At 44.5% G+C, this 27,670-nt stretch overlaps 3 protein-coding genes across 9 annotated transcripts in view; 1 reads left to right on the plus strand and 2 right to left on the minus strand.

Annotated features, from left to right (window-relative positions):
* Positions 1-1,059: 1,059 nt before the first annotated feature.
* On the minus strand, positions 1,060-8,290 carry Otx1 (orthodenticle homeobox 1). Of its 2 annotated transcripts, XM_005385723.2 has the most exons (5): positions 8,141-8,290; positions 7,723-7,789; positions 5,908-6,105; positions 4,824-4,975; positions 1,060-3,379 (listed from the first exon to the last, which is right to left on the minus strand). In XM_005385723.2, the coding sequence occupies exons 3-5, from the start codon at positions 6,002-6,004 to the stop codon at positions 2,564-2,566; spliced, it is 1,065 nt and encodes a 354-aa protein (XP_005385780.1). In that variant the 5' UTR covers positions 6,005-6,105; positions 7,723-7,789; positions 8,141-8,290; the 3' UTR covers positions 1,060-2,563. The 2 variants fall into 2 exon arrangements, with proteins under 2 accessions (XP_005385780.1, XP_013370199.1); XM_013514745.1 differs by lacking the exons at positions 7,723-7,789; positions 8,141-8,290 and having other exon boundaries at positions 5,908-7,716.
* On the plus strand, positions 6,367-14,459 carry LOC106148573 (translation initiation factor IF-2-like). The gene is made up of 7 exons (XM_013514592.1): positions 6,367-6,509; positions 6,713-6,845; positions 7,042-7,650; positions 7,934-8,095; positions 8,304-9,599; positions 12,347-12,500; positions 14,042-14,459. Exons 1-5 carry the CDS (start codon positions 6,367-6,369, stop codon positions 9,120-9,122), a joined length of 1,866 nt encoding a protein of 621 aa, XP_013370046.1. The 3' UTR covers positions 9,123-9,599; positions 12,347-12,500; positions 14,042-14,459.
* The window catches only part of Ehbp1 (EH domain binding protein 1), a 348,572-nt gene continuing 333,396 nt past the window's right edge, over positions 12,495-27,670 (minus strand). For all 6 annotated transcript variants that reach the window (XM_005385727.1, XM_005385724.1, XM_013514692.1 and 3 more), the window contains 4 exons: positions 21,195-21,294; positions 20,087-20,160; positions 13,731-13,845; positions 12,495-13,534 (listed from right to left, as the gene is read on the minus strand). In XM_005385727.1, coding sequence (XP_005385784.1) covers positions 13,444-13,534; positions 13,731-13,845; positions 20,087-20,160; positions 21,195-21,294 — 380 coding nt within the window. In that variant the 3' untranslated portion in view covers positions 12,495-13,443. The remainder of the gene's footprint in view (positions 13,535-13,730; positions 13,846-20,086; positions 20,161-21,194; positions 21,295-27,670) is intronic.

Genomic DNA, 27,670 nt, shown 5'->3' on the forward strand with positions numbered 1-27,670 from the left:
CCAGTCCGGAGGACGCCGCGAGCAGGCTTTCTGCGGCCAGGGCTGCGGCCCCGCGACCCCGCTGTGCGCGAGGGCCCGGGGCGGGGTCGTCCTCGGGACCCGGCCTCGCCGTGGGTTCTCAGCGCTCACGCGGCGTGAAAAGAGTGGCGGGTGTAGGTCACTTCGCGGGAAACTTTTCGTTGTTTCCTTATTTCCTTCCCGCCTGTGGACAAGCTGAGCGGCTTCCCGACCTCAGACCAGACGCTGTCAGGCCGAACAGTCTGGACAGTTCCAGGCGCCGGGTTTGGGGGACACCGCGTCGCCACCTGTGTCTTCCCACAGGAGGCGGCGAAACTGTCCTTGCCGACCTCCCGCTGTAACCCGCTCTTTTCTCCCGGTCGACTTTTCCAGGGTTAATATTTGTATGTTTCAAAGGAACTGTACAATATGAACAAAGATAATTTGACTACTTCTGGCGCGGACAGAGGTTTTGAGGGACATTTTAGCACGTGGTAGGAATGACTAGAATTCCCCAGTCACGGTGAAGCCATTCGGGACTGCTCAGCAAGAAAGGTCGTGTGCTGCCAATATGCAGGACACAGATTGCTCCCCCCACCCCGCCCCGTTTTGCCCTTTTTTTTTCCTTTTTGGCTCAGCTCTGAGAGCAGTACAGAGCTACCCTTTCCCGCCTCCCGACCCTCTTCCCCTCCCCCTCTTCTTTCTGGTGCTGGCAATTAGGGTGAAGAAATCAGTGCCAGGATCCTGCCTCTGAAGAGAAAGGAACTGCTTCGGGAATTGAGTCCTGACACCTGTCTCTGTCCCGGATGGGGAGGGGGATGCAGGGTCAAAATACCGGGGGCAGGGGAGGCCAGGCTGACCCAGGGGCCGGGAGCGGGTGGGAGGTAGATGCTCCCTAAAACAGCGTTCTTGGGGGTTCCTCTTGCCGCATCTCCCCACCCCATTCTTTGCTTCCAGCTTCACTCAGGTCGTGAACATGCAGGTTATTAACGCACTTCCCCTCGCTTTTAGCGCCCTAAGATTGGGACCTAAGGCTGGAATCAAAAGCAACACTGGCAAGCCTTTCATTAATTTGCATTTATTTTGGGAAATAATGTAGATAAAGAGGAGGAGGGGGACGGCCTTACATTTCAACAAGTAATTTGTGATCTTCACATTGGACAAATCAAATTTACAAATTACTTTCCCACCTACTGGACAAAGCGGCCAAAACCGAAATTGATACATAGGCTCGCAGGCTTTCCAGATTTCGGAGGATGAAGGTGCACTAAAAACTCACTAGACAAAACAGGGATGTGTAAAACAGAGCAATTGGAACTGGGGTTTGGGGCCTGAGTTTGTTTTTCCAGAATGCCATTTTTTAAAACCTTTTTGTTTGGTTTGGTTCTTTTTTGTGGTTTTTTGTTGTTGTTGGGCTGGGTTCTTTTGTCGTTTTTGTTTTTGTTTTTTGGTCTCTAAACCGGAACTGCGACCCTGTGCTTAGACCAGGCAAAGGGCTCAGTCCTGTGCCCCACCCCAGTCTGGCCCCCGAACCCTGTATCCTGACCTGGCTGTTTCCTTCACACTCCCGTGTCCTCTGCGCTCAGCTTCCTGGAACCAAGCGGTTCTCTAATAAATACACAGAGGGAGATGTGAAGAGAGCAGAACAGCTTTGTAACAACTGGAAAATAAAAGCGCCATCGCTTGAGGAAGACAGGAAGGGGAACAGAGGGAAAATATGTTTTGCTTTTGTTTTTATATATATGTATATATATATATGTGCTGTATATATCTTAAAGTTCTGTTTCCTGGGCGCTAAAACGAGATATGCTCAGTTCAACCAACAGCAACTAAAAAGTTTAAGTGGTCCCTGGAACGGACCGACTATGTACAGCATTCCCGCCGAGGCGGAAGCTTGAACTAGTCCAGCGTAGGGCGGGGACACGGCTCTGTGCTTGAGGCTGCAGGAGCGCTCTTCTTGCGGGCCTGGCCCCACGCACCCCGCTGGGCAGGAGGAAACCTGGGAAGCTCTGGCTTGCAGGCGCGGAGCAGAATCGAGGGCAGCCGAAGGGGCGACAGTCTGTGCGGGAGAAACACTTAAGTGGTTGTTTTGATTTGGAGTAGTGTGTGGGCGCACTCCAATGGGCAGATACACGCCAGTTAGTGACTTCAGTGTCCAGAAAGAATAAATAATAGTGTTGGGCTCAAGCAGTAGATCAGAGCGAAAAGCCTCCGAAGGCTGCAAGTGCATAAGAGCTGTCCAGAAAGATGAGGGAGTAACTTAGTTCGATGGGGGTTGAGAGGGAGAGCACGAGCTATCCCGCAGAGAACCTGTGGGTGAGCTGAAGCACCGGTCCCCTGTTCACCGGGTAGGCGGGTTTACACATCCCCCCAAACAAGTGGCACAAAGGGGGAGGAGGAGCGGCAGTGCAGGCAATGGGCATCTTTTGGGGGTGTGAAAATTCAGTTTTGGAGAAGCCGAGGCAAAGGCGGGCGGTGCAGCAGCAACAACAGGATGGGGACCACCAAGGGCGCAGGTAGTTGTGTTTTTTGTTTTTGTTTGCTTCTTTCCCTCTCTCTCCTGGGCTCACAAGACCTGGAACCGCCAAGAGGCTTGGTCCTTATAGTCCAGACAGTCGGGTGAATTGAAGTTGAGTTTCCAGGCCGAAGAAGCAGCAGCAGCGCCGGGCTCCTTGTAATCCAAGCAGTCGGCAGAGTTGAAGGCAAGCCCTGAGCCCCCGTAGCCTTGGTGGTGGTGGTGGTGGTGATGGTGGTGGTGGTGGCCTGAGGACTGGCTCAACGGATGATGTGCATGCGGGTGGTGATGATGGTGGCCTGCCATGGAGGAGGGTGCCATGGGGCTGAGCTGGTGCGGGTGGTGATGCGAGTGCATGGGCGCTAGGTAGGAGCTGCAGTCCACACCGCCAAAGTAGGAAGAGGAGGGCGCTGGGTAGCCCTGGCCATAACTGCCACCCTGGCCATAGGACATGGGATAGGAGGCTGCCGCTGTGGCGGCCCCTGCGGCTACCGTGCGCTGCATACAGGAGGTGTTGCTCGGCGCAGCCAGCGGCTCGGGCACAGACACGGACGCCGGCGCTGAGCCCGGCGAGATGGAGGCCGGGCTCCAGATGGACGAGGCCGCGGGCGTGCTCAGCGACGGCGCTGCAGCCACCGCAGGGTTCCCGCCTAGGCCCGCAGCGGCCGCCGGGATGGCAGAGGCGCTGGAGGCCGAACTAGAGGACGAGGCCGAGCTGGAAACGGCGGGCGGAGTGAACTGGCCGCTGCTCTCGGAGCCGGAGCTCTCCCGCACTGGAGACGACTTCTTCTTGACGGGGCGGCTCTTAGTTCCGCTCCCACTCTGCTGCTGCTGCCGGCACTTGGCGCGGCGGTTCTTGAACCAGACCTGCATCGGGCCGGGCAGGGAGGGCAGGTCAGCGTGCAGAGTGGAGTTACTGCTCCTCCGCCCCTCGGACCCACTCCCAGCCCAGGCTCCCCTCGCCGACCAAGCCCCCGCCCCTCCCCGGCTCAGGCCCGCCAGACGCTGCCCCTCCCCCACAGTCCTTTCCCAGCTCCTGCACCCTCCCCCATCTGTCTGCGCAAAGCCCCTCCTCAGCCCGCTCCGGAGCGGGGATGCGCACCTCCCCACCCCTAGCGCAACTCCGCCGGAGGGAGGGCGGAACGTTTGCATCTGTCCAGCCAGTTCAGCCGTCTCTCAACTGTTTCCCTATAGTCCAGGGTCTCTTTGGAGGGCCTGTTTTGTATGAACAGAACTCGGGAAAATGAGAAGAGGTACAGAGCACGGAACGAGCGGCAGCCACCAAGTGTGGATCTGGGGCCCAGGCACTTCCACTGAGCTGGCTCCTGGAGGTCCACGCGGGATGGGCGAGAAAGTTAGGTTGGGAGCAGGAGTAACGCTGGAGGCTAAACAGAAGCAGGACGGGCTTCTCCGCAAGGAAGCCTGGGTGAGATTTCGTTTGGGCTTTTTGGCTCCAGGCAGGGAACCAAATGGAATGGTCAGTTATAAAGTTCCCACTCCTCTTAGAGGACCTGGCACATGGCACTGGATTCCTGACCTTTTCTCGAGCCTTCGGGGAAAGAAGGCAAGACAAAAGACCTTTAAGGAGAGTTCTGAGTTAGAATCCGAACTGTGTTTTTGGAACTATTTCATCTTAAAAACATAAATACCAAGGCCGACAGCTAAGTTTTGCACACGGCGCCCGCTCCTGACACAAAAAGTGTCTGATCAGACCTACTCCTTCCGTACAGCGTCCTCCCAGGCAGAGCATGGGGCTCCGGCCAGTTTCCACTCTTGTCCCTCCAGGATCCTCGAACATAAGGCAAGGACAGAGGCAGAATTCAGGCCTTCGGGAGAGTTTTGGATCCTCGCGGCACTTTACCTTTGATAGCATAACTCTCCTCCCAAAATCTTAAAAAATGATTTTAATACTAAAGACCTCCCTGGGAACAAGGAACCCAGGAATCCAATGCCATGTGCTAGGAAGAGATCAGGAATCCAATGCCATGTGCCAGGAAAAGATTAGGAATCCAATGCTTGTGCCAGGCCCTCTAAGAGGAGTGGGAACTTTATGACTGACCATTCCATTTGGTTCCCTGCCTGGAGCCAAAAAGCCCAACGAAATCTCACCCTGGAATCCAGGGCTCTAAATCATTTCCTTTAATTTTGCCGTTTTCTTGGCTGACGCCCAGCACTAGGGGGAGTCCGAGAGGGGCTGCCCAGTCTAGTCTGTAAGCCCGCCCTCCCTCACACCAGACCACCTTTCCCAGACGTACCTGCCTGCCTGACCCCACCGTGCCTACTCTGACCCTAGAATCCCTGAAGCGCGTACCTGGACTCTGGACTCGGGCAGGTTGATTTTCAGCGCAACCTCCTCGCGCATGAAGATGTCAGGGTAGCGAGTCTTGGCGAAGAGCGCCTCGAGCACGTCCAATTGTGAGCGAGTGAAGGTGGTGCGCTCCCTCCGCTGCTTCCGCGGGGTAGCTGCAGGGACATGCGAGGGGCGCTTCTGGTCAGCGGTGGCTAAGCCAACTGGTACTAGAGGCCTTGGACAGGTCCCCCGGCAGTCCCGAACCCGGCCGAGTGAAAAAAAAAAAAAAAAAAAAACCACCAAGTTCTGAGCAAAAGGAACTCCCTTGGGAGCCGAGCGATTGGCCACAGGTGGGAGAAAGTGCCTGCATTTGACTAGGACCTGTGTCTACAAAACACCAGAGCGACCCTCCTCCCAGCCTCTCAGGGGTTAAAAAGGAAAAGACACCACATAATTTCTTTCCCTTACATCTCCCCACACCGACACACACGCTCCCTGGCTAGGACATAAAGAGCAAGGAGGAGGTCCACGGAAACACCACCTGGAAACACCTCTTCCTCAGGAAATAAATAGGGGTAAAGGAGAGGGAGATACAAGAACCGAGAGTTCAGCTGAAGTTGTCTACTACACCACTGCAAAAGTTGGTTTAGGTCACCAGTCTAGAGGACTATAGAATTAGGGAGGAAGAATCTTTCTTCTCAGTGTAGCCAGCCACTTGGAATAAGGGAAGCCTGGCTCTCTTATGTCAGGGCCTAGTAAGTGTCCAGATTCTTTATTCAGTGTTAGGGTGGGGAGACCAGATTCATGAGAACCAGTGGTCACCTGTGGGAAACGAAGTCGAAGACAAATGGCTCTATGAAGGAGATGGGACAGGAAACAAGCTGCTGGTGCGGACAGACCCAGAAGGCACACACTGTAGCTTTCAAAAGCCCTGACCACCTCACAGACCTGCAACTGTGCCCGTGTCCCTGCAGCAGGCCCTACGTTGTATAAGGAGATTGGTATCCAAATTTGGGCCTATTTGGTGATCAGGTGGGTTCAAATCTGAGAGGCTGGGGGTTCCCAGTGTTCGGTCTGCGGCAGGGTTGGAAGGGCCAGTGCTCACCGGGATAGCCCACGGAGGGATGCAGGAGATCCATAGTGGGCCCAGCCAGGCCCAGACCATTCATGCCATATGGGGGTTGTTTGAGGTAAGACATCATGCTAACAGCCGGGTGGAGGCACCCCGACGGATCCAGGGGGCAGGAGCAGTACAGGGCTCCCACCTCGGAGTCCTTCAAGCTGTTGCTTCTGGGGGCCTGGCCTATGGAGACAGGAGATACACAAGAAAAACATCACTCAGTACCACTTCGGCTTCTAGGTTGTGTCCCAGGCAAGAAGCCCCTGGGTGGGTGGAGGACGCAGGCTACACAGTTGCACAGGACTGTCAACTCGGCTCCACAAGGTCTCAGCTAAGTGACCACAGCTTATCTTAAAAGTAAACTTTCTGGATAATCACTGCCTCTTTGGGGGGGCTGGCATGGGCCAAAGACATTTGTCAGGAGTGAGGAGAGTAGTTAAAAGCATGGCCAGGTTGGGGAGGTCAGAGCCAGAACCACAGAATGTGCGAAAGCTTATATCTAGGCAAAACTTTAAGTCCAGCGGCTTCATATTGCACAAGCAAGTGTTCACTTGGCGCCCAGACCTCAGGCCGCAGAGATCGAAAGTGTAAGGGGTTGTTTAGTTTTGTTTCAAATGTTTTTGAAAACGGGACATAGAAGGTAGACACTACAGCGGGCTAAAATGAGGCAATGAGGAGTGGTGACTGCACCCGGCCTCTCGGGAAGCACCGTCCACTTGGTTCCTTCAAAGAGCTCCATGGCAGCTCCCCTGCCCCAGAGTCCGTATCACTATCCTGGATAACCTTTCAGTGCCCAGCCGCTGAGACACGGCTTACCCGGGATCCCGCCGCACCTCTCCGCGGTCACGGCCCAGCCCCCAGAGGTGGCCAAAGAAAACCAAAGGGACCATAGTAAAAGTGGCAGTTCCAAGACACCGCCCGAGGTCTGAAGTGCCTCATTCTCGGCCACCTGCCCTTCTCTGCTCGCACAAGGCAGGCCTCCTTTCTACCCAATCGGGTTTGTGCACAACCGGATCCCATTAGGGGACGAAGAGTGACCAGCCTGGAGCCCTAAAGGGTCTCGGGGATTTGGGAAGCCTTAGTATGGCCGGCCGCGTGTGCTTCCTACTATCCTATTAGCTGAACCCGCGGCCCCAGAACCCAATCGAGAACAGAAAACTAGGCCTCAGCGGCAAAGCCCACGCGGACCCGAGCTGGAAGGTCGAAACCCCGTTTCCACCGCTGCTCAGAACCGGGGCACTACTCTCAGAGGTCAAGAAAGGGAGCTGGGTAGTGAGACGGGACCGAAGGGCCTTAGCGCTACACTTTGCTTTTCGAGAATTCTGTAAAGGAGGCCAGGAGCCCCGATTAGGGAATTCAGGGAGGGGAGTCGGAGCTAAAGTAGCTCCCATCCCAACCCCCACCCCACTCCCTTCTTCTAGGGCCCAGGGCCAGGGACAAGGAATCCCAGCTTCCAAGGAAGGGGAGGAAAAGCTGAACAGTCGGGGCTCGCCGTCTCTTCGGTGGGAGGAATATGGGACTGAAGCCACGGCGGTTCTGCTGGGTTGCGGCGCTAGTTTCCAAAGACTTTCTCCAAACTTAGCGCTGCAGCTCGGTTACTTCGGAGGAGGCGGGGGAGGGGGCGCAGGGCCGCAGCAGCGGTCTGGGGTCCTCCGCGCTCGAGAAGGGGAGCCAGGCCTCTCCCCCCCGGCCCCGCCCACCTGCCCGGGTCCGTCGAAGCCGGGATCGGTTTGAGTAGGAGGAGGCAAGAGTAACCAACACGCTCCGGAGTCGCGGGCGGCCCCACGGCTTTCTCCTTACCTGCCCTCAGCTGTCGGGGCCGCGCACCATCTACCTCGCGCCCTCAGAGACCAGCCGGGTAGCCAACCTGGAAAACAGAGCGGCACAGGAATTACCCCGGCGGCTGAGCTAGAAGCCCCGGGTTTCTTTCTTTCCCCAACTTCCTTCCTCCCATCTCTCTCTTTTCCAGTAGCTTTGCGCGTGTCCCTTCAGGTTTCACTTTATTGCACAGACACTTTGTTTGCAAAGCCCCACACGCTCCCAGGACACTGCCTCGCCCGGGACCGCGCCGAGGGGCCGCCAAGAGGGAGGGGGTTTCGGGGGCAGAGTTGGGAGGCGGCTCGCGGTTGCCGCTGCACTCCCGGTGCAACGTGGGGGCGGCGGGGACTGGGAAGTCCTGCAGAGTCACTTTGCAAACTAAATAAATCAAGCGATTTACCTTGTCGGAGTGGCTTGTCTTGCTCGGTTGTTTAGGTGATTGGAAATGTAGCCTGATGAAGATTGATCACCTTTCTACTGCCCTCCCCGGGTATGTGAACGCGAGGCGAGTGCGTAACGGGGCTAGGCCGCCAATCCGGGGCCCCGCACGGGCTGAGTGACAGGGAGCCGGGCAATGGCTGCGCGAGCCGGGGGTTACCTCGGCGCACCCCCGCCCTCCCCCGCCCCTACACCCCGCCATCGCCGCCCGCCCACCCCGCCCGGGTCGCGCGCTAACTCCGGGGCTCCACTGGCGAATTCCGCGCAGAGCGAGGCGAGACGAGGAGGGCGAGCGGAGCGCCCGAGTGCCCGCCGCGGAGAGGGCCGTGGGTCCCGCGGCCCGCCCGGGGGCCTCCGCCCTTCTCGCGCCCTCTCGGCGCTTCCGAGGGAGTGGCGGAGAGGAGGCGAAGTCCTGGGTAACCGGTTCCTTTTCTCCGCCGCGCGCCACCCGCTCCGCGGCCAGAATTTGGGCGCGAGGACTGGGGGCGGCGGGCTGGAGAGGCGGCGGCCCCGGCCCGTCTCGCGACGCCTTGGGCCCCAGCGGCTCCTCGCTGTGCGCCCCACCTGCAGCCCGGCAACGCGGGCGGCTCGTGCCAGCGCAGGCTGCGGTGCGGAGCGCGGGAGCAGATCCCCCCTCGGCGGCCCGGGACTCCCGCGCCGGGGAAGAGCACCCGCAGGCAGCGCGCCGCCGCCCGCCGCTCCTCGGCGTCTGCAGGGGCGCCCGTCCCGCCAAGGGCGTCTGCACGTTCCGAACGCGTCCTCCGAACCGCTGGACCCGGGGTCCCCTTGCCTCACACATGCACCGTACTTCCCAGGCTAGGAGCTTGGCAGGAAACTCTTTCACACTCCTCGGTCTCTCCTTCCACGTCTCCACCTACCCGAGTCAGTCTGGTGGAAAACGTGGTCACAGACCCGTGCCCCTCAGTTTCTTTCCCACACGCTGAGGAGGGAGCCTCCCCGAGGCTATTTCCCCGGATTGTTCGCACTGGCGAAGCCCATTTCCCAGTTGAACAAACTTGCCAAGTACGTTTACCTGTGTGGACTTTTCAAAGCCTAAGAAAAGTGCCTTCGGCCCAACCCTGAGCAAGGCAATTCTTTTAAATGGCACCTCTCGGTGAAAGGCACGACTTGGCTCCCCTTCGAGGGATTCCTACCCTTCCCCTTAATCTGCCCCCGCCCCCACCCCGGCGGGCGGAGGGAAAAGTTTGCACAGCAGCGAGGGCGGTGGGGAGCCGCCGGGCGCACCGCGGCGGGGAGCGCTCCGGGCCGGCCGGGCCGGGCACCGCGAGCTGCCGGGGCGCTGGGTGAGGAGGAGAAGGAAGGGGGAGCCCGCTGAGTGAAAGGGGGCCGCGGCCGCCACTCATCAAAGTGCTTCCCCTTCCCCCAAGCGACACTTTCCTTTGGAGTCCGAATAAAATACGGTAACAGAATATGATGGAGGGCACACTGTTTCCTTAACTGCTTCTCAAAGGACCGGGAGATCTTCTTAGGACCTTTAATAAGGCTTTGGTCGGTTCTTTTGTTGATCTCTCAAAATCAACTCCTTCTAATTGAAGTTGGAGCTGAAAGCGAGCTAATGTTCAAAGAAAGTGGCCGCCAGACCAACGAAATTACATTTTTTTTTTTTTTTTTTTTTTGGACGACAAGGGAACATCTAATCAAAGGGGCAGGGAAGGCGGGGTGGGAGTGGGGGACCACGAAGGAGAAAAGGAGGTTTTACAAGACCCTTCTCTGGTTCACAAAAGTCAGCGACACGGGCGCTTCTCTCTAGAACAAAGACGCCGCGGCCCATTCACAACGGGAGAGAAAGAGAAAGCAGAATAAAAGAACGAGAGGAAAGAAAAAATGAGACCGAGAGGAAAGAGAGAGAGAGAGAGAAAGAGAGAGAAGGAGGGAGAGAGAGAGAAGGCGAACGTTTAAGAGGAAGGAGAGAGCGCAGGCAGCGCTGGCCCGGGCGGGACACACCTTGGGCTCGCCAGGGCCCCCGCCTGGAGCAGCCCGCAAGGCGGACGGTCAGCCGCGCGTGGCTTGGAGCCACGGAGATCGTGCTGCGGTTTAAAGGAGGAAACAATACCCGCCTGCCCCCAGCTCTGGGACAGGGCGCGGGCCGGGGCGCACTAGTTTCGGGGGTAGAGTATGCAGCCGTCCCGGGGCGCCCGCTGGCGTGGTCCGCGTCCTTAACTTGGCGCTGCCAGAGGCCCGGCCTGCGCGCTCTGAGCTCGGATGGGCCCTCGCGTGCCAGGGCCGTGTCCTGCGGGATCCTGCAACCTTTCGTACTCCTGCCTCCTCCAGGTTGTTTTGCTGGCAGCCGCAAAACCCAGCCTGGGTCCAGCAAGACGAGGTGGGGCTCCACGAGCGCTGGAATGTGCCCGCGCGGTCCCCAAGGCCCGCCGCGCGGGAGTCCGGCGCTCTTGGTTCCAGATGCTGCCTCCAGTCTCGGGGAAGACGGGAGGTATCAAGTAGCACGGACCCCCCCCCATGACAGTATTTATCTAATCCCAAATTTGGGGCAAATTTTCTTAATGCTCAGCTCGTAAAACCCCGGGATTAAGACAAGAAAGAGACGAGAGGGGAGAGGGAGGTGAATGGAGAGAGCCAGACTGAGATGAAAGTTTCCTGAACGCAGCGCAGAGGATTGAGGCGGCGGCTACTAAGCAGAGCCCAGGTGGGCGACACCGGGCCAGAAGCTGCGGCCGCTCCCGCAAACCGCAGCGGCGCGGGGAGGGGAAAGTGAGGACCGCGCTGGACGAGGGGAAGCCTCTTAGTTTAAGGCTCACGGACCAGGAGGGGGCAAAGGACCTGGACTTTGAGACTCGGATCCAGCATCCAGCTGACCCGGAGGCGAGGCCGGACTCCCGCAGGACACCTGAGACAGGGCATGGGTTTGAATCCCGAGCCCGGAGTTTTTAGCCAGAGGCGAAAGTTCTGCACTGGCCAGGAGACTGCGCCTGAACCAGTCACCGCCAATGCTCCTGCACCTCGGCGACCCCCGACCTAGAGTCTTTGATCCCACAACGAAGGCTTTCAAGTTCACAATCCCTCGGCGCTCCGGGTTCGCTCGCGCTCAAGGGAGCCGGCGCCCGGGCACCTTGCAGTAAAGCAGGACGCGGCGCGCTTGCCGCGGGCCTGACCCGGCGGGTCCCAGGGGCCCGCACTCCACCGCCGCTGAGGGGCGTTCGGGCGCCGCGGAGTGGCCCGAAGCGAAAGCCTGCGGGTCTGGGAACTGAAGCAGGAGGGGCAAGGTGAGGGGCCGCAGAGCGGCCCCCAACCACCCTAGCAAATCTGGGGCTTAAAAGGCTTGTCACCTGGCAGATCGTGAGCGGCTCGGGGGCGGAGGAAGGCAGCCTTGCCGCGAGGCCCCTCAGAGGTTCCTTGAACCCAGCTTACAGAGGGAGTGGGCGCTGTGGCTCGCTCAAGCCCCGGGCCGCTTGGGGCGGCCGATTTCCGTCCCAGAGGTTAAAGTGGGTTCTGAGTTTTCCCCACAGCAGCAGCTGGCTCTCTGTTGTCCTGCTCGAATAAGGTGGGCAAATAGCCGATTTCATTTAGTTCCAGTAAGTTTTCAGTAACTTAAAATTATTTTCTGGTCAGGAAGATATTCTACCGTGGCAAAATTCTATCACTTTGAAAGACTGACAATTAGAAGTGGCAGCAAACTTTTCGAACGAAATGGGTGTGTGTGTGAGAGACAGAGCGAGCGAGAGATCTAGGCTGAAGTGTAAAAGCTAGTGTTTTCTCCAAGTTTCAGGACTTGTTGAACGAGCTTTCTTTGTTTGGACACCCTGGTAGAGGAGTGATGGAAACTACTGTAGAACAGCCAGTTTCATCTGGGGCCTAGACATTCTTGTTAAAATTCCCCCTTTCCGCATTTCGAATACCTGCACGCACCCCACCCCCAGCTCACCTTCCCCAAACACCCTCTTCCTTTCACTTCAGTGCCCACAGACTTGCTCGTTATCGGAAGCCAGTTCTCTACAGAATTGCAAACTGCACAACTATGACAATTCAAAGTAGTAACGCGAAAAACTCCTAAGAGTACTTTTTTTTTTCCCAGTGGTGTGGAATCAAACATTTCCTCAAATCTTTAAGAGATAACCCTTCCCCAAACAGGTAATAGTTTATACTCTTTGAGAATATGACTATTTTTCAATTTGCATGTGTGTGTCAGTAGGGCTCCTCCAAGATCCTGTGAAATTATTCAGCTCCAAATGCAGTCCAGTACCCTGCCCTTCCTTCCAAAAGATCATTTTCACATGAAAAGTCTTATGGATACACAAACTTCTGCTCAAGTTTTCATTGCAAGAAAAACGGCAACAGTGTTTAAGGTAAGAAAGTTTCCGCTTTTATTGAAAATTTATATATGACTCAGTATTGTAATAAATAAACATAACCATTTTCACAAAAAAAATGACAGTGCTATGCTAGAGAAGAAAATATTAATTGGGAGATTTACTCATAGTGGCAAGACACACTTTTATCAATACAGAATAAATATTAACAGCATTCTTGAGCCAATGTTGAGACCCATCAAAATATAGGAACTAAGCAAGATGTAATAAATAATTATCCAGAGAAAAAGGTGGCGCATTCTCAGATGATAAAACAGTCTTTGTAAACTGCTGCAGGGTCAGTTAGTCCCATCCTCACAGCTCACCTTCAAGCCACAGGACCTGTCTCAGGCTACCTTAAAGGGCGACCCTCTAAGGAACGCAGAGAAGCCTGTTATCCTTACAGTGAAATGCAAACAACTGCAGAAAACCCACTGGTAAATAGAACACAGTTTAATAAGTAGATTGAATATGATCTAACTATGATTTAGGTAACAGAATGATACATATGGCAGGACTGGAAAAAATCATTCATAACGTTTTCTTATCCCTTTGTTGCCCCCCTCCCACTGTCATTATGCTATCACCACCACCACCACCACCAAGAACAACAACAGAAATTTTGAAATTTTCCTCCCATCTGAGGGAAAATGGAAGAAGTGATTTTTTTTAAAAGTTTCTTGAAAACCTCCAATACCAATCACTCACAAGGTCTCTGTGCAAATCTATTTCACATGATTTCAAAAAATGATCAACTCATTGAAAAACCCTTAAAGCTACTTTGGAGTTCTGTATATTATCTGGAAAAGAGGGAGGAGAGGGGTGGTGGTGGTACAGAAGTACAATTCGGCCGAATAAACGTTAGAAGTTTTAAATCGAAGAGTCTGTTTGTGGTCTAGAGACTCAAGACTAAAATGCTGGGAGAGATTCTGGTCTGATGCTACTGAAGAACACATTTCTCCTCTTTCTTGGCCATCTTGCCTTTGTTTTGCTCCAGAGTTCGCTCCAAATGCTCATCTTCTTCTTCGGCCCTGGATGTCAAACAGGAAACAAAATTATTTTTCTTTCCAGAGGGCAGAGTAAGCTAGCCACACATTTGGGTGCTCAGCGGGAATGCAGAGCACCAGGTCAGCGGGAGGCTGCCCTGGCCCTCTGGAGACCTGAACTCTCCACAAACTTCTTGGCCTTGTGCTCACACCTGTACCCTAACCCCACGGACCCACTCACTGCTTCTCCTGCGCATCCAGGTCCCTGACGAGCGCGTCGCGCTTGTTTACCAGGGCCACCAGCTCATCCAGCAGGAGCTGCTCACGTCGCTTCTGGGCCTCCGTCTTCTGCCAGTCTGCAGAGCACAGGAGGCTAGTTACCCTCGGTAGGGCCTCGGTATGCTTCGCCCCCGCCCCCTCCCCTTCCCGCCTTTTTCAGTCTTCTTACATCTCTCAGCAAACCATGTTACTGGATCCAGTAGTTCGTGTTTTCTGGGGCATTTGGCCGTCATGAAGAAGGCTTTATCCCTACTTTCTAAATATTTCCTGCAGATGGAGATGGCTGCTGCAGGGTTGGAACCTGCTAGAGACCAGGTGTGAGCCGATGGCCAGCGAGAGACACACACCTGAATCCGGCAAAGTGGGGGAGGGGCGCTGGAGGCCCGAAGAGGTTGGCCCAACGGTTGGGAAGGGGGGTGTGGGTAAATGAGGAGGCGGGAAACAGAGATGGCGATAAAATCATTTTGAAAGGACTAGAGAATCTGCCAGAGAACCTACCCTCCTCCCCCACCCCCACTCTCACCCCAAACAGCCCATTCTTCGCTAATTTCCTCTTCGCTCTATTTTAGCAGTTGGATGTATCTCACACTGGGCGCCATATGCTTCACAATAACTTTAAAAGTAGTGAATCGGCTAATTAGCATTTTTCTTTGAAGTAAAAAATAAATTTGCTCTGCAATATTACACTGCAGCTCTCGATCGCATCACAGCCAGTTTTCTTTTGGAGACGTTTGCTGGGTGGTTTCAAATTAAAGCACTTTTTGCAAAGGAAAAAATTACATATTTCTTTTTGAAACCTCATGTTAGAGGTTGGAAAATCCAATGGGCAGTGCTTTTTCCATGAGTGGGGGCTGTTTTATGACGGTTTTAGGCCCCACTAATATATTTCCTTATCTTTGCTGGCCTAATAATTTCCTTAAGATGAGCAGCAGTTTCATTTAATAAAAACAGGACCAAATCGAACATTTAAAACACTTTTGAAACCAAAGCCAACTGCTCTCTGGCCAGACTGTAAGGGCTTGTAGCTGTCAATCAACCCCCAGCCTACCCCGCCTCCCTCATTAGGAAGGTAAACAATGAAAAGAAGAAGTAGATGATGAGGCAGATAGCAGAACAAATGAGGACCTAGAGGGAAACAGGACACCAGCTTAAAAAAAAAAAAGAAAAAGAAAAAGAAAAGAACCCCTGGCCACTGACTCTTGCAGTCCCCTCCCCCCAACAAATGCACTTTCCAAAAAACAGAGGAGTGCAATCCTTTTGGGTTTCTCTCTTCTCTCTCCATTGCCCTGGGCAATCATGTTAAAACTCACATGGCTGGTGCTTATTCAGATAAACCTAACAATGCACACCGCTGGTTACCATGTGAATCTTCACAAACCACACAAGAATGTGCTGGTTCAAATCCCCCCCACCCCCTCTAAAGCAAAATTTATTCAAGACAGCAAACTGCTCAGCATCTTTATGAAAGCAAATGGTGCTAGAGGGAATTCTATCTTATATTTACAAATTAAAAATTAGATCCATTATCGTGCAATAAAGGTTAGAATAGCTGTAAAAAGCTAGAGTAGTTCAATTTTATCACTACTTCCATTATAAACTCAAACATGTAAATACGTATATGAATATGGAACCTGTCATATGTTAATTATGCACATTCAATACAAAACATCACAAAAATAAATGCATTAAATAATGAATCACTATTACAATCTTACTTAAAAGTGAAGTATTCTATAGCATGGAGAAAGATAAAGAAACATTACGGACAAGTTTTCTTGAACATAAAAATTTCAGTAATAAGTGAGAGTGAAGAGAAGCCATATCTATCAGAATTACTCTTTGGATTTAAATGCAACTAAAGATAGGAATGTTAGACATTTTCTAATCTGGTTCTTGTTCTTAAATCATTCTTATTCTACACAGCAGGTAAATTAATACTCTTCAGGTTGGAAAGAACTTCTAGGTCATTTAGTCTAATTTTGGTAACTGACGTTCTAGAAATATTAACTCAGAAAAAAAAAACAAATTTATAGAGAATTTGTAACTATATTATATACTTATTAAATTACCAGTTTTGATGAATAAACTATTCAGTTTCTAATCTTAGTAAGCTACTCTGATTAAAGGCTTAAATTAAGAACTCTTCTAAAGCATTTTGCTAATATCTTTAGAACTAGAAGATAAATATTCTCTATCGTAGACAAAAATATAAGCTAATTAAAAGTTAAACAAAGAAAAAATAAAATTTAACAGGCACACAATTTTAAAAATAAAAAATTTTGGATTTTTAGTCTGACTCTGAACTTGAGTAGTCACTTTTAAGGCTTTAATCAGTAATTTAAAATACCAAGATTTCTTTAACATTAAAATATTAGGACTTTTAATAATATGGATTAAAGAAACATTCTTAACTCCTGAAGTGTTGAATCCTTTTTAAAACCTTAATTTTTTCCCACATCACTAATGATATTTCCCACTGGAATAAAAACATTCTACAATTAAAAAACAGGTAATTTTCATCATTTAGAGTGAAATTTAACAGAATTTAAAATATCCTAGCATAAATTTACAGAAGTTTTCATATTGTATCTATCACTATTACATTAATGTCTGTTATACAATATTGGTCGCCTACAAAGCAAATATCTATGTGCAGTGAATAGTTTTTTACATTTACAAAACTACACTCTCACCTTGTATTTGCTTTCCCATAATGCATCAATATATGCACATATACACTTATATGCGCACATACATATTATATGTAGTTTGAAGCTAAATGAAGAAATTAAGCTATTTTGATCATTTTAAATAAAAAATTAATATTACATTTAAAATTGATAAAGATTTACATTTGTATGATCAAGTCTAAATTTTTAAAATCCCTTTTAAATAGTATCACTTGGACATGTCCTGTTTAAAAAATATGCATGTCAGTTTATAGTTTATCTGTTATGCATTTTAAGAAACGATCATTCACCTGTAACACCAGTTACAGCAACTAGCTGCACTGATTTTGGGCTTGGACAGACTACAGTGTGAATTCTGATTAATTTAAAGATTCCAGTGTACTTTTGCTACAAAAGCCATATCCTCTCACAACAAATAGGATTAAGTTTTGATGCTGCATTTGAGCCAAAGTGTTGAAATAAAGAGATTCTGTTTATGTCCACCTGCAAGGAGCTTCCTTGTTCATTTTTTTTAAAAAAACCTCTTTTTCATATACATTCATATTATCCATTCCCTGATTCACTTTATTTGCTGAAATTGATAATTACCTGGAAAAAGGCAAGAGAAATACCTATAAATACTTAAATAGAAAGGGCCTAAAGTTCTTATAATAAACCTTCAACCTTGCCACTATAAATAAGCCTGGCATTTTGATGAAAATTAACACTAGTTTTGTAAAGAGCACATTGGGGGATTGCAGTCAAGTCTTATCTTTAGTTCCAGTCAACTAGCAATCCTGAAAGAGTTTGCATCATCATCAGAACAGGCCATTTGATAGGATTCTACCGCTGTACCTAATCAATCTATGGAAGACTGTGGCTGTGCTGTGTAACAAAGCTAAAATAGATTTACAAATGGGGTTTTAGGGGATAAGCTCCTCCACAGGATTACATATTGATTTTAAATATAAAAAGCTTATCATATAAACCATAACTACAAAAATAGTGAACCTATGCATAAATCCCTTTAGAAGAGCACCCACTTCAAACTCTAAGCCAAGAATAAATCAAGATGTACAAAATCCTAGAGAAGATCCATTTCTTGTGCAGAAAATGAACATACCACTTTCTAAAAGCCCACCCCAATGTGTGCAGAAATGAATTTATCTTTCCTGAGGGGGCATTAAATAATCTGGGGGGGGGGAACTAGAGGAAAAGTATCTAAATGATGTTTGCCAGCTTGAGAGATCCTACAATTTAGTTCAGTAGAATGAAACTCCTGCTATGAAAACACCTCAGGAAGAAAAAGAAGCACAAAAACCAGGCCAAAATGATTATGGATTCTCCTAAGAATAGATATATTGATTATTATTATAATTATATTGCTCTCAAACCAAGTTCTTAATATTTCTTTCAATATGCTGTCGCTATTAATATTCTATCCCTTTCTCCTGGTGAATGGTTTCTGCAGCAGATTCACTTGTAAAGATTTATTTATTACTAAAACTATCTGATGGCTATTAAGCAGAAGAAAAGGGGAAAGAAAAGAAAAATGAACTTTAAAACAAAGGAAAGCAAAACAAAACTAACTAGTGTTGCCTATTCATATATTTTTCTGTGGTGTTTTAATACTCCAAGAGGCTACTGCACTGCATGTGTGTCCATGTTAAGGCTGGTTCGGAGGTTCCTGTCTTCACAGGGCTGATCTTCACATGATCAGCACCTCTCTGGGACCACTGTCTATGTTCCATGTCCTGCAAGGCTGGTGGGACAGGCCTTTCTCTAAGAAAGTGTCTTTATTTGTATTTCACAGGCTCTTCCTCTCCTAGTTGCTTTTTCCCTTCAACTAGCAATGGAAAATGGCAGAAAATGGGAGGCACAGTCTCAGATGGACAATGTAATTTTTAAAGGACTAAAAATTGTATTAAAAGTATTTTTAAAAGAAAAAACATTTCCCCCTATTTTTCAAAAATATTGCTGTCTACCACTCTTCTTTATGTGTAAGAAGTAACATTGTATGTCTTATATACATGGATAGACTTGCCAATGTAACTGGGATCTTTTACATCTTTTACATCTTCTTAAACTCCTCTTTTTTTTAAGATGAGTATTTGGGAATAATACTGGTTTGGGGCGCAGAACTATTTATTACCTGCCCCTAAAAGTCAACTTACTGTATCAAATTGTATTTTAGGGACAATTTATCTCTTTGTACAGGAAAGACGGGTAAAAAAATTTAAAGACTACTTTATATTGAGCGTAATGTATAATGAATCTATAAAAAAAACTGTATAATGAATTTTACATTATACATACTATATATACATATATTATATATTACATATACATATATCCAATATAAATAGTATTTGCTGCATCTATTTTTCAACTATTTAGCTTTCAAGTCTCTTTTGGAGTAAACTATGACTACAAAAACCATACATACAAAGAAAAATACTGTTTAGCATACTTGTGTTTTTTATTTTAGTAATTTCATACAATTTAAATAATTTTGCCATATTTTATACTCATTATCAATAGTATGATTTATTTGGATAGCCATTTGAAGGAAATTAGCTAACTGAACTCTTTTAAAATAGTGTCTTTAAACAAGGTTTATACAAATGTTGCCAGTGATATTTATCAAATGATATGAGTAATTACAACTCCTATATTTCTATAACATATAAGATAGCATATAGATAAATAGGGCACATATTTTACAACAATATTATATTAAAATATTTTGAGGATATAAGACTTCACTTGGCTTTCCCTTAGAAACTTAAATTTCTAGTTTCTGAACTAATTAGAATTGACTTATTATGGATCAGGTAGCTTATCAGGTGAAGAACAAAATTACCATGGACAGTCAATGGGTTAAGAGGTCAATATAGAATGGGAAAATCAATTTGCATTGATTAGACAAAAGATCCATTTTACAGAGCCCAAAGGATTAGCTTTTCAACAAAATCTTTGAACTATAAGACATTTTCAACTGAGAGATATAAGAGCATTATAAAACACCTAGGAATTAAAAAAAATCATATATAGTGCATGGTATAGTTAAGCTAGCTAATGTTTACTAATATTATGTATCATGCATAGAATTACTACATAATTCATTTAAAAGCTATTAAAATTTTGAAAGTGTTTCATTTATTTCAATACCAATCTTTGCCTGAATATTCACTTAATAGCAATTGGAATATTACAAACTGTAATAGACTGGACAGTGACATATCTCATTGCTGACATCAATCAAATCTTACAGCCAGATTTAGAATCTAATGGTGAAAAATCAAAATGATAAATCTTTTCTAAATCTCTCCAATGGAAACAACTTTAAAGTGCATGTAAGTAAAGTATAATTAAACTACTCAACTCCTTATATTTTATATTTTATGGAAATTTAGGCTTACCAAATCAAAAGTTAGAACAATTTTGTGTTTAACAGCAAACATAATGATTATCAGAATTGGGCTCCTTTGGTTTATTTGGATACTGTTTCTGCCTCCAAGACATTTATTTGCAATTCCTGTATGTTCCCAGCAGACAAGACCTTGTAAAACCAGATGTGTATTACACTCTTTAAATCTCTTTGACAAGTGACACCTCACATACCTCACCCCGCTACAGCATTTCTTACCTTCAATGGCTAGCATTGCCCGCAATTCCCGGTTCAGCAGCTCATACCGTCTTTCTAAATCGTGTTCCTTTTCCCTAGGCAAGTTGCAAAAGTTCATCAATATGCTAATTACTAAATCATTAAACACTTAAAAAAACCTTTAGGTTACATTGATTTTATGACTCATAACTGACTTTTCTCTTTAACTTTAAGCCACTCTAAACAAATGATATACAAACCTAAAACATTCCTCAGCTGAATATTTACAAGTGCTAATATTTTTTTCCTTTAATTCTGAATGGCACAGAGGTGTATTTTAATTTGAGGATAAAGAGCCACCCTATTCTTTAATGATTCTTGTTCTAAGTGTCAGGTATAAGGCTATTTACTAGAATGTTTTTCATAGTTCATTATAAACACTTTTAAAACTCCATGTGAAAAGAATACAACAAACACGAACACATTGCCAGCACTATAGCAACAAAGATTTTCAATTGGTTAAATTTTGTGCTTTATTATAACTCTCTTACCAAGTTCAGACATGGTAAAAATAATAAAATTAGAGTTTTTTCACCAAAATAAAACAAGTAAGTCTGCCCATTCCCACACTAGGTGGCATACTATAAGAGCATTGCTAGCAAGCAGAAAAGAACAAGCATTAAGCCCTATGGTGAACTAAATGCTAAAGACTAATAATGTTTGCATTTGGTCTAGTCTCTACTTTACTTTAATTCTTGTAACCAAAAAGGGTCATTTCTGTTTAAGTAATTAATTACTCAGCCCAAAGCTTGGATTAACATTTGTAGATAATAAATGTATTTTTGTCCTTCTAAAAAGTTATTTAACAAATTTTGTTTTTTTAACATACTTTAATTTTATTTTTCTGAAGCGTTCTCTGCTAAACCTCAATATAAAGTGAACTTCCCTTTTTGCATCAATAATTTACTTCTTAAGCACAAAAACTGTTTATAGTTCTTGATCTTTTGTGTCATAAGTACTTTTTTCAGTGTCTATCACTCCATTTATAATTTTTAACTGTTCAGATGAAAATTTTTATGAAAGAGCAATAATAAAAAGCCTAAGGTTTATCAGTGTTATAGAAAAAACAAGCACAGTCCTGAGTACTTACAGAAGAGAGAGTTGGTTCATTCTCCGTATTAAGGCATTTTTCTTATTAACTAACATAAACCATTCTTGCATCATGGCTTCTTCTTCTTCTGTGTTTCTTCCTATGATTCGGGAAGAAATACTTATAACATCACAAAACAAAGTAATAGTTTAGCATAACTTATTTTAACATAAAAAATGTTTTAGTTACTCCAGTACTATATACCAAACTGCTTATAACAATACTATGTGACTAACTGCTTATAATCACCTAAGATTAAAATCCAAGACTTAAAAAAGAAATCAGTATTTAAGAACTCATAAGCCAATCTTCTAAAGCTGATATTATTCAGCATGCATATCTGAGCCCCCCCAACATACCTATAGATCATATTAACACCAAGTACCATAAACAAAACACTCCACCTTTTAAATCCTCCCCAGAGGCTGTCTTGCTATTATGTTTCAATGAGGAACTTACAGTGCTGACAGACACAGGGTTAGGATTTTTTAAAAAAGATTAAAAAATCATTATGAGAATCAGAAAACTAGCAGAAAGATCAAAGAAGTCCAGAGGTTTTACGAAAACTTCCACTTATAACAACTTACATTTTTGTTGTTACTTTCCTCCTCCAAAGTAAACCAGAGATATACATATGCTTATATACTATTCTGGAACTCATCATTCTTCGTGGGATAAATCACTTACAAATTATTAAATGCACTGGAAATTCTGGACTACAAAAAGTACCTAACTGCTTTCTCAAAAAAAAAAAAACCCCACATTACAGAGGAAATAATGTGCAAAAAAGCATCTGATTAAAGAGACAATCTAACATTTTGAATTGTAAAGTTACTGACTACATACAGGAGAGTTGAAAATTTACTACCCCTCCTCACAGTCATACCATCCATCATCTGTATCACTTAGCACCTCCTCCATAAAGGCTAGTATATTAAGAATTATAATACAGGATAGTATATATGAAGAGGTAGGTCACATTATAGTTAAGAAAAATATTAATTTTCCTCACATTTTTCGTTCCTTTCCCTTCAAATTGTAGCTGGTCAAATTTACAAATCCTTCAGTTTTTTTCTCCCTGAATTTCACCCACAACGGATTTATTGCTTGATAAGCCATTGTTTAATACTGGCAGTCTAACTCCTGTGTAGCATTTATAGGGTCAGCTTAAAGATCTAATAAAAAATTAAATATCCCAAATAAGATTATTATCCCCTAAGTTTTATTATATTTTTAAGTGAGACAGTTCATTTTAAGTTTTAAATATTATTGGTCCATTTTAAAAAGAGGCAAAACTAAGTTAAAAACCCAATCTTCTTTCACCAACCTTACCCTCTTCCAGAAGTAGATACTGCCATGGTTTAGCATACCTCCTTCCAAGCCTCACAGAGCTATGTATATTGAACACATGTATAATTTTCTAAAGACAGATACAAGTTTCTTTTAACATCAATGAGATCATATTATACATTGGCTTATGATTTATTTCTCATGCTGCCCACACGTATCTACTTCATTATTTATAATGATTGCATACAGTACAGGCATACCATCATTAATTAATTCCCACGTTAATACAAATTCAAAATAATTTTAGGGAATTTTAAAAATAGAATATGAAAAAATTATCTGTGTGCAAATGATTAAACATGGATTTCAAAGTATCCTTATAAAACATATTTGTTATTTATTGTTAGGGAGAACAGTGAGGATATGTGCCTTCATTAAGTGTTGTTAAGACTGAACAGTATGAAGCCCACTCAGGATAGATTCTTTTAGAGTCTGAACAAAAAAGTCTTTATTGTTTTACAGTATTTTTAATCTCTCCTTTAGGGTAGCTGGTTTTGTATTCACTTTGGACCATGTGATGTCTTGACACTGGTCATGTGATACAGGCTGCGATAGGCACAAATCCCTGGGTAGCAACAAAAGAAGAAAGAGTAAAAAGAAAAAGCTGAGAAAAAGCTTGCAATTTGGAAAAAGGCCAATTGTATCCTGGTGAAAGCTTTTTTGATCAGTGAAATGACACATGTGTGCAATATTAATAGGTGTAGATTTTATGATATTTTATTTTCTGATTAAAGGCCTAATTCTTGTGTTCATAACATAAGTGGCTTTTAAAAATATAGACATATTAAAACTTTGTTTTGAGTTTAACTTAACCTATAATTGACGCTTTCAGGCAACACTAGAAGCAACCAGCCTACTCTTAAATTAGCATCATTTTCTTCAATGGAACCCTGCTTCCTTTAGTAAAACAATATTGATGTGGTACTATGTTATTTTCAGTTTAACTCATGCCTATGATTTCTAGGTAAGAAGCAAAGATTCCTCCCCTAATTGTTAGGAAACGACTAATAATAAAAGAAACTCATGTTTCAAATGGATATACTCCTAACAATATGTATCTAAAGACACATGACACATTACTACATAGAGTATTTAAATTAAATTTAAAAATAACATAAATCACTATCACTAAATCCTTATCTGAGGTAGTATACAACAATGGAAAACTTACCCTAGTAATAAAAAAATTAAAGTTTCTTCTAACACATCTCTATACTTTTGTTTTTAGAATTTTAGAATTTTTTAAATTTAAAAAGCTTTTAAAAGTCAGTAAGTTGAACCATTACAAATTAATCCTGACTTTAATAACTGGTTAAAGGCCTCTTTAGCTTTATAAGTAACAAAAAATATTAAAGCCTGTGATCACAGTGAGCTTTTCTCATTTCTCCTCTAACCATTTGTTATTTAATCCAATACTAGTAATCCAATTTGTCCATCAGACTTTTAAAGGGCAGAATGCAACTTCCTCAGCTTAGACACTTTTCAAAGTACAATATATTTTTCAAATGAATGCTGGATGTTTCATTTTTCCCAACTGTTCCTAGCTCTAATGCATGAGGAAAAAAAGAACAAGATGAACATTGTTCATACTGATTAAGTAAGAGCTCATTAAAGAGCTGTCAGTGCGGTACTTTGAATATGCATGAAGCATATAATCAGATCTAGTACCGTCACTAGAGGAGAATACGGTAAGTACAAAGGATTGATTTAATTACTTAGAGTGGGCTGTGGTGGTAAAGCAGTCTTGTTAGCGCAAAAAGAAAAAGAGGTTGTATTCTGGCACTGTTATAAAAAAAGGCAGTTTTAGCTTCTGCCACAATACCTAATCTCAGAATAAAGCACTTTACACTGTAGCTTAAAATGAAGACTGTCATTATATAATAAAATGGCCATAAATCATTTAATCTTGTTTAACCTCACCTGGTTAACTACCTCTCTTCCAAAATTATCTTTTAATGTGTAATTATGACCATATTTTTGACCATAGAATCAATACTGATAGTTTTCTAAATTTATTTTTTTTGTTTCAGGACCTGAAAAATGTAAGACATACACTATATGAGGCCACTTTGAAATAAAATATGACTAAATACTACTGTTAAGTATATAGGTCCTAAAATGAGAAAGCATAGCTAGGATCCTACACTGTATTTTAAAACAGCATTGATGTTTATTATAAATATATTACCAACAAAGGTATTAAAAACTACCTGTGTCTTTATGTTAACATTAATTAATACAATCAGATATATATGTATACATGCACACACACATATATATATTTTTAGTTTGCTTCCTTACACTTCTGTTTTTCATTTTGTTTTTTCTGATATCATAATGCCAGTTTTTTTCTTTTAATCAGTTATTATAAATGAAGTGTTGTAAAATTATTAAATACTCAAAGATATTGATAAAGCAAGAAAAATAATTATTCGTAAATATGATCTTAAATAATTTTTCCTCTACAGTTATGAGAAACCCCTTATTAGAAAGCAGTATATGGGGGCCCTGGGGATTTAGCTCAGCGGCACAGCGCCTGCCTGGCAAGCACAAGGTCATGAGTTCGATTCCTGGTTCCGGAAGAAAAACAACAAAAAAAGAAAGCAGTATATGGGGCTGGGGATTTAGCTCAGTGGCACAGCACCTGCCTAGCAAGCACAGGTCATGAGTTTGATTCCTGGTACTGGAAAAAAAAACAAAAAAAAGAAAAAAAGCAGCATATAATGCAGAGCACTAGATGTAATATACTTAATGTTAGTTGACTAAAGCAACCACTTTTATATTCCATCTCCTCCAAGAAAAAGACTTAAAGATATGATTTTGTTCAGAATTTCATTTAATCATCTGAGAATCTGTATCTTTTCAAAATTTCAAAGTTTTCATTTTTTTCAAAATTAGTGTTTTCAAATGATTACAAGTCATGTCAAAAACCTGAAATTATAAATTGTATTTTAAACCTAGAGTCTTACGCATGCTGAGTAAGGACTCTGCCCCTGAGCAATACTCCTAGCCCTTACTCATATTTTAAAATTGTATTCTGCTGAGGATGTAGCTTATGGTAGAAGGCTTGCCTACAATATGCAAGCCCATGGGTTCAATTCCCAGCAATGAACAAAAACAAACTGTCCCCTTAACTTTTCCCAATTAATCTTTCACTATAAATTTTCACTATTAATCTTTCATCTATTTAGAAAGATATATTTCAGACAGTGACTTCTTATTTAAATCCAAAATAAGAAACAATACTTTTAGCCAAATAGCTGAATTCAATGGGAAAGAATAAAAGTGCATAGATGTTAGCTGCTGTTGTATGTGTACACAAAGTAATTTTTCAGTGTGAAGACAGTGAAGAATGATGAAACGTCGGTATATTCCCTAACAGGGAATGGCTAATGATCAGGTATACAGCCCTTGAAGGATACAACACAGCAAAGTGAGACCAAACATAAACAACAAAATGCTGCCATTACAAATTACTCTGATAGTGATCACAGAATGCAATGATGTTTAAAACACATGTTACAGTAGAGGGATGAATGATAGTGTCCAATTAACTGGTACTGAGGAAACACGTGTAATGGGTGAGAAAGATAGCGAGGGTCGTGGAAGCATTAACTCCAGAGCCAATATTATTATAGGACTCTAGCACCCCAGCTTTAGAAAATGTTTAAACTTGGGAAACAGAACTACATTATGAAAATAAATTTTAATATGTAAACAAATGTTTCTGTTCACAGAATATCCTCAGAAGCCAATCACCATAAAAGAAGAATCTCATAATCTTGATGTTTAAGCAGCCATTGTCTTAAAACCATTTGCTCAGTATGATACATTTGTTATAATAGTAAGAATATAAACTTTGGAGAAAATCCCGTCTCCTTTCATTGAAGTAAAATAAAAATTAATATACTGTCTCAGAACAAATATATTTTTTTATTTACCTATTTGGTAAAAAAGAATTGGGGAGGGACTTGAGGTCACAAGTCCCTACAGATAACTTTTGACAGATTCTATGCATATACATCTTATGGAAGGAGGCACAGACAAGTTCATTGAAATTCTTCAGAAACAAATTTATACATTAAACAGAAGCTAAACTGGGTATATGGTGGCACATGCCTGTAATCCCTCCCTTTAGAAGGCTCAGACAGAAGAATCTCAAGTTCAAGTCCCACTTGGACAATTTTTTTTTTTTCTGGTACCAGGGATTGAACTCATGACCTTGAGCTTGCCGGGCAGGCACTGTGCTGCTAAGCTAAATCTCCAGCCCCACCACCTGGACAATGTAATTGTGATCCTATCTCATAAAATGAAAGGGGACAGGGCTGTAGCTCAGTGGTAAAGTCCCTGGACTCAAACCCAGTACTTCCCCTCCATCAAGAAGCTATTTATGCCGGGTGTGGTGGCACACACCTGTAATCTCAGCACTCAAGAGGCTGAGGCAGGAGGATCATTGCGAGTTCAAGACCAGCCTGGGCTACAAAGTGAGCTCAAGGCCAGCCTGAACTGCATAGCAAGACCCTGTCTCAAAAAGACCAAAAAAAAAAAAAAAAAAAAAAAAAAAAAAAAAAAAAAAAAGAAGCAATTTATACAGGTTGGGAATGAATACAAGTCTTTCTGTACAAATTCCTTAATGGGGTCTGAATAGACTCTTTTTTTTTTTTTTAGTGACAAAGGTCAGTGTTAGATTTCTCAAAACGAAATAAACTAAGCACGAAGTTAAGGTAGCAAATAATGAAGGCAGTGAAATATTCATCATGCAAAAAAAAAAACTTTTAACTGATGAAATTCTTTACATTTACTTATATTCATTGTTTTGTTTTCCAGTACATGAAGTCCTAGGTTCAGTTCCTAGTACCCCCCCAAAAAATTATTTTTTGAAAGAATGGAGAAAGAAAAGAATGGAGAAAAGTAATTTCTATTTTAAGATTTCTATTTTAAGATATGTGATTTTTTTGAGGGGAGCTGGGGATTTAGCTCAGCAGCACAGCACCTGCCTGGCAAGTGCAAGGTTGTGAGTTCCATTCCCGGTACTGAAAAAAAAAAAAAAAAAGATATGTGATTTTTAAATACATATGTTTACAGAGCTAGATTACATATAAGATATATTCATAAACTTTTACATA

Source organism: Chinchilla lanigera, unplaced genomic scaffold (assembly GCF_000276665.1).
Source record: "Chinchilla lanigera isolate Chin_1 unplaced genomic scaffold, ChiLan1.0 scaffold00023, whole genome shotgun sequence".
NCBI classification, from domain to species: Eukaryota; Metazoa; Chordata; class Mammalia; order Rodentia; family Chinchillidae; genus Chinchilla; species Chinchilla lanigera.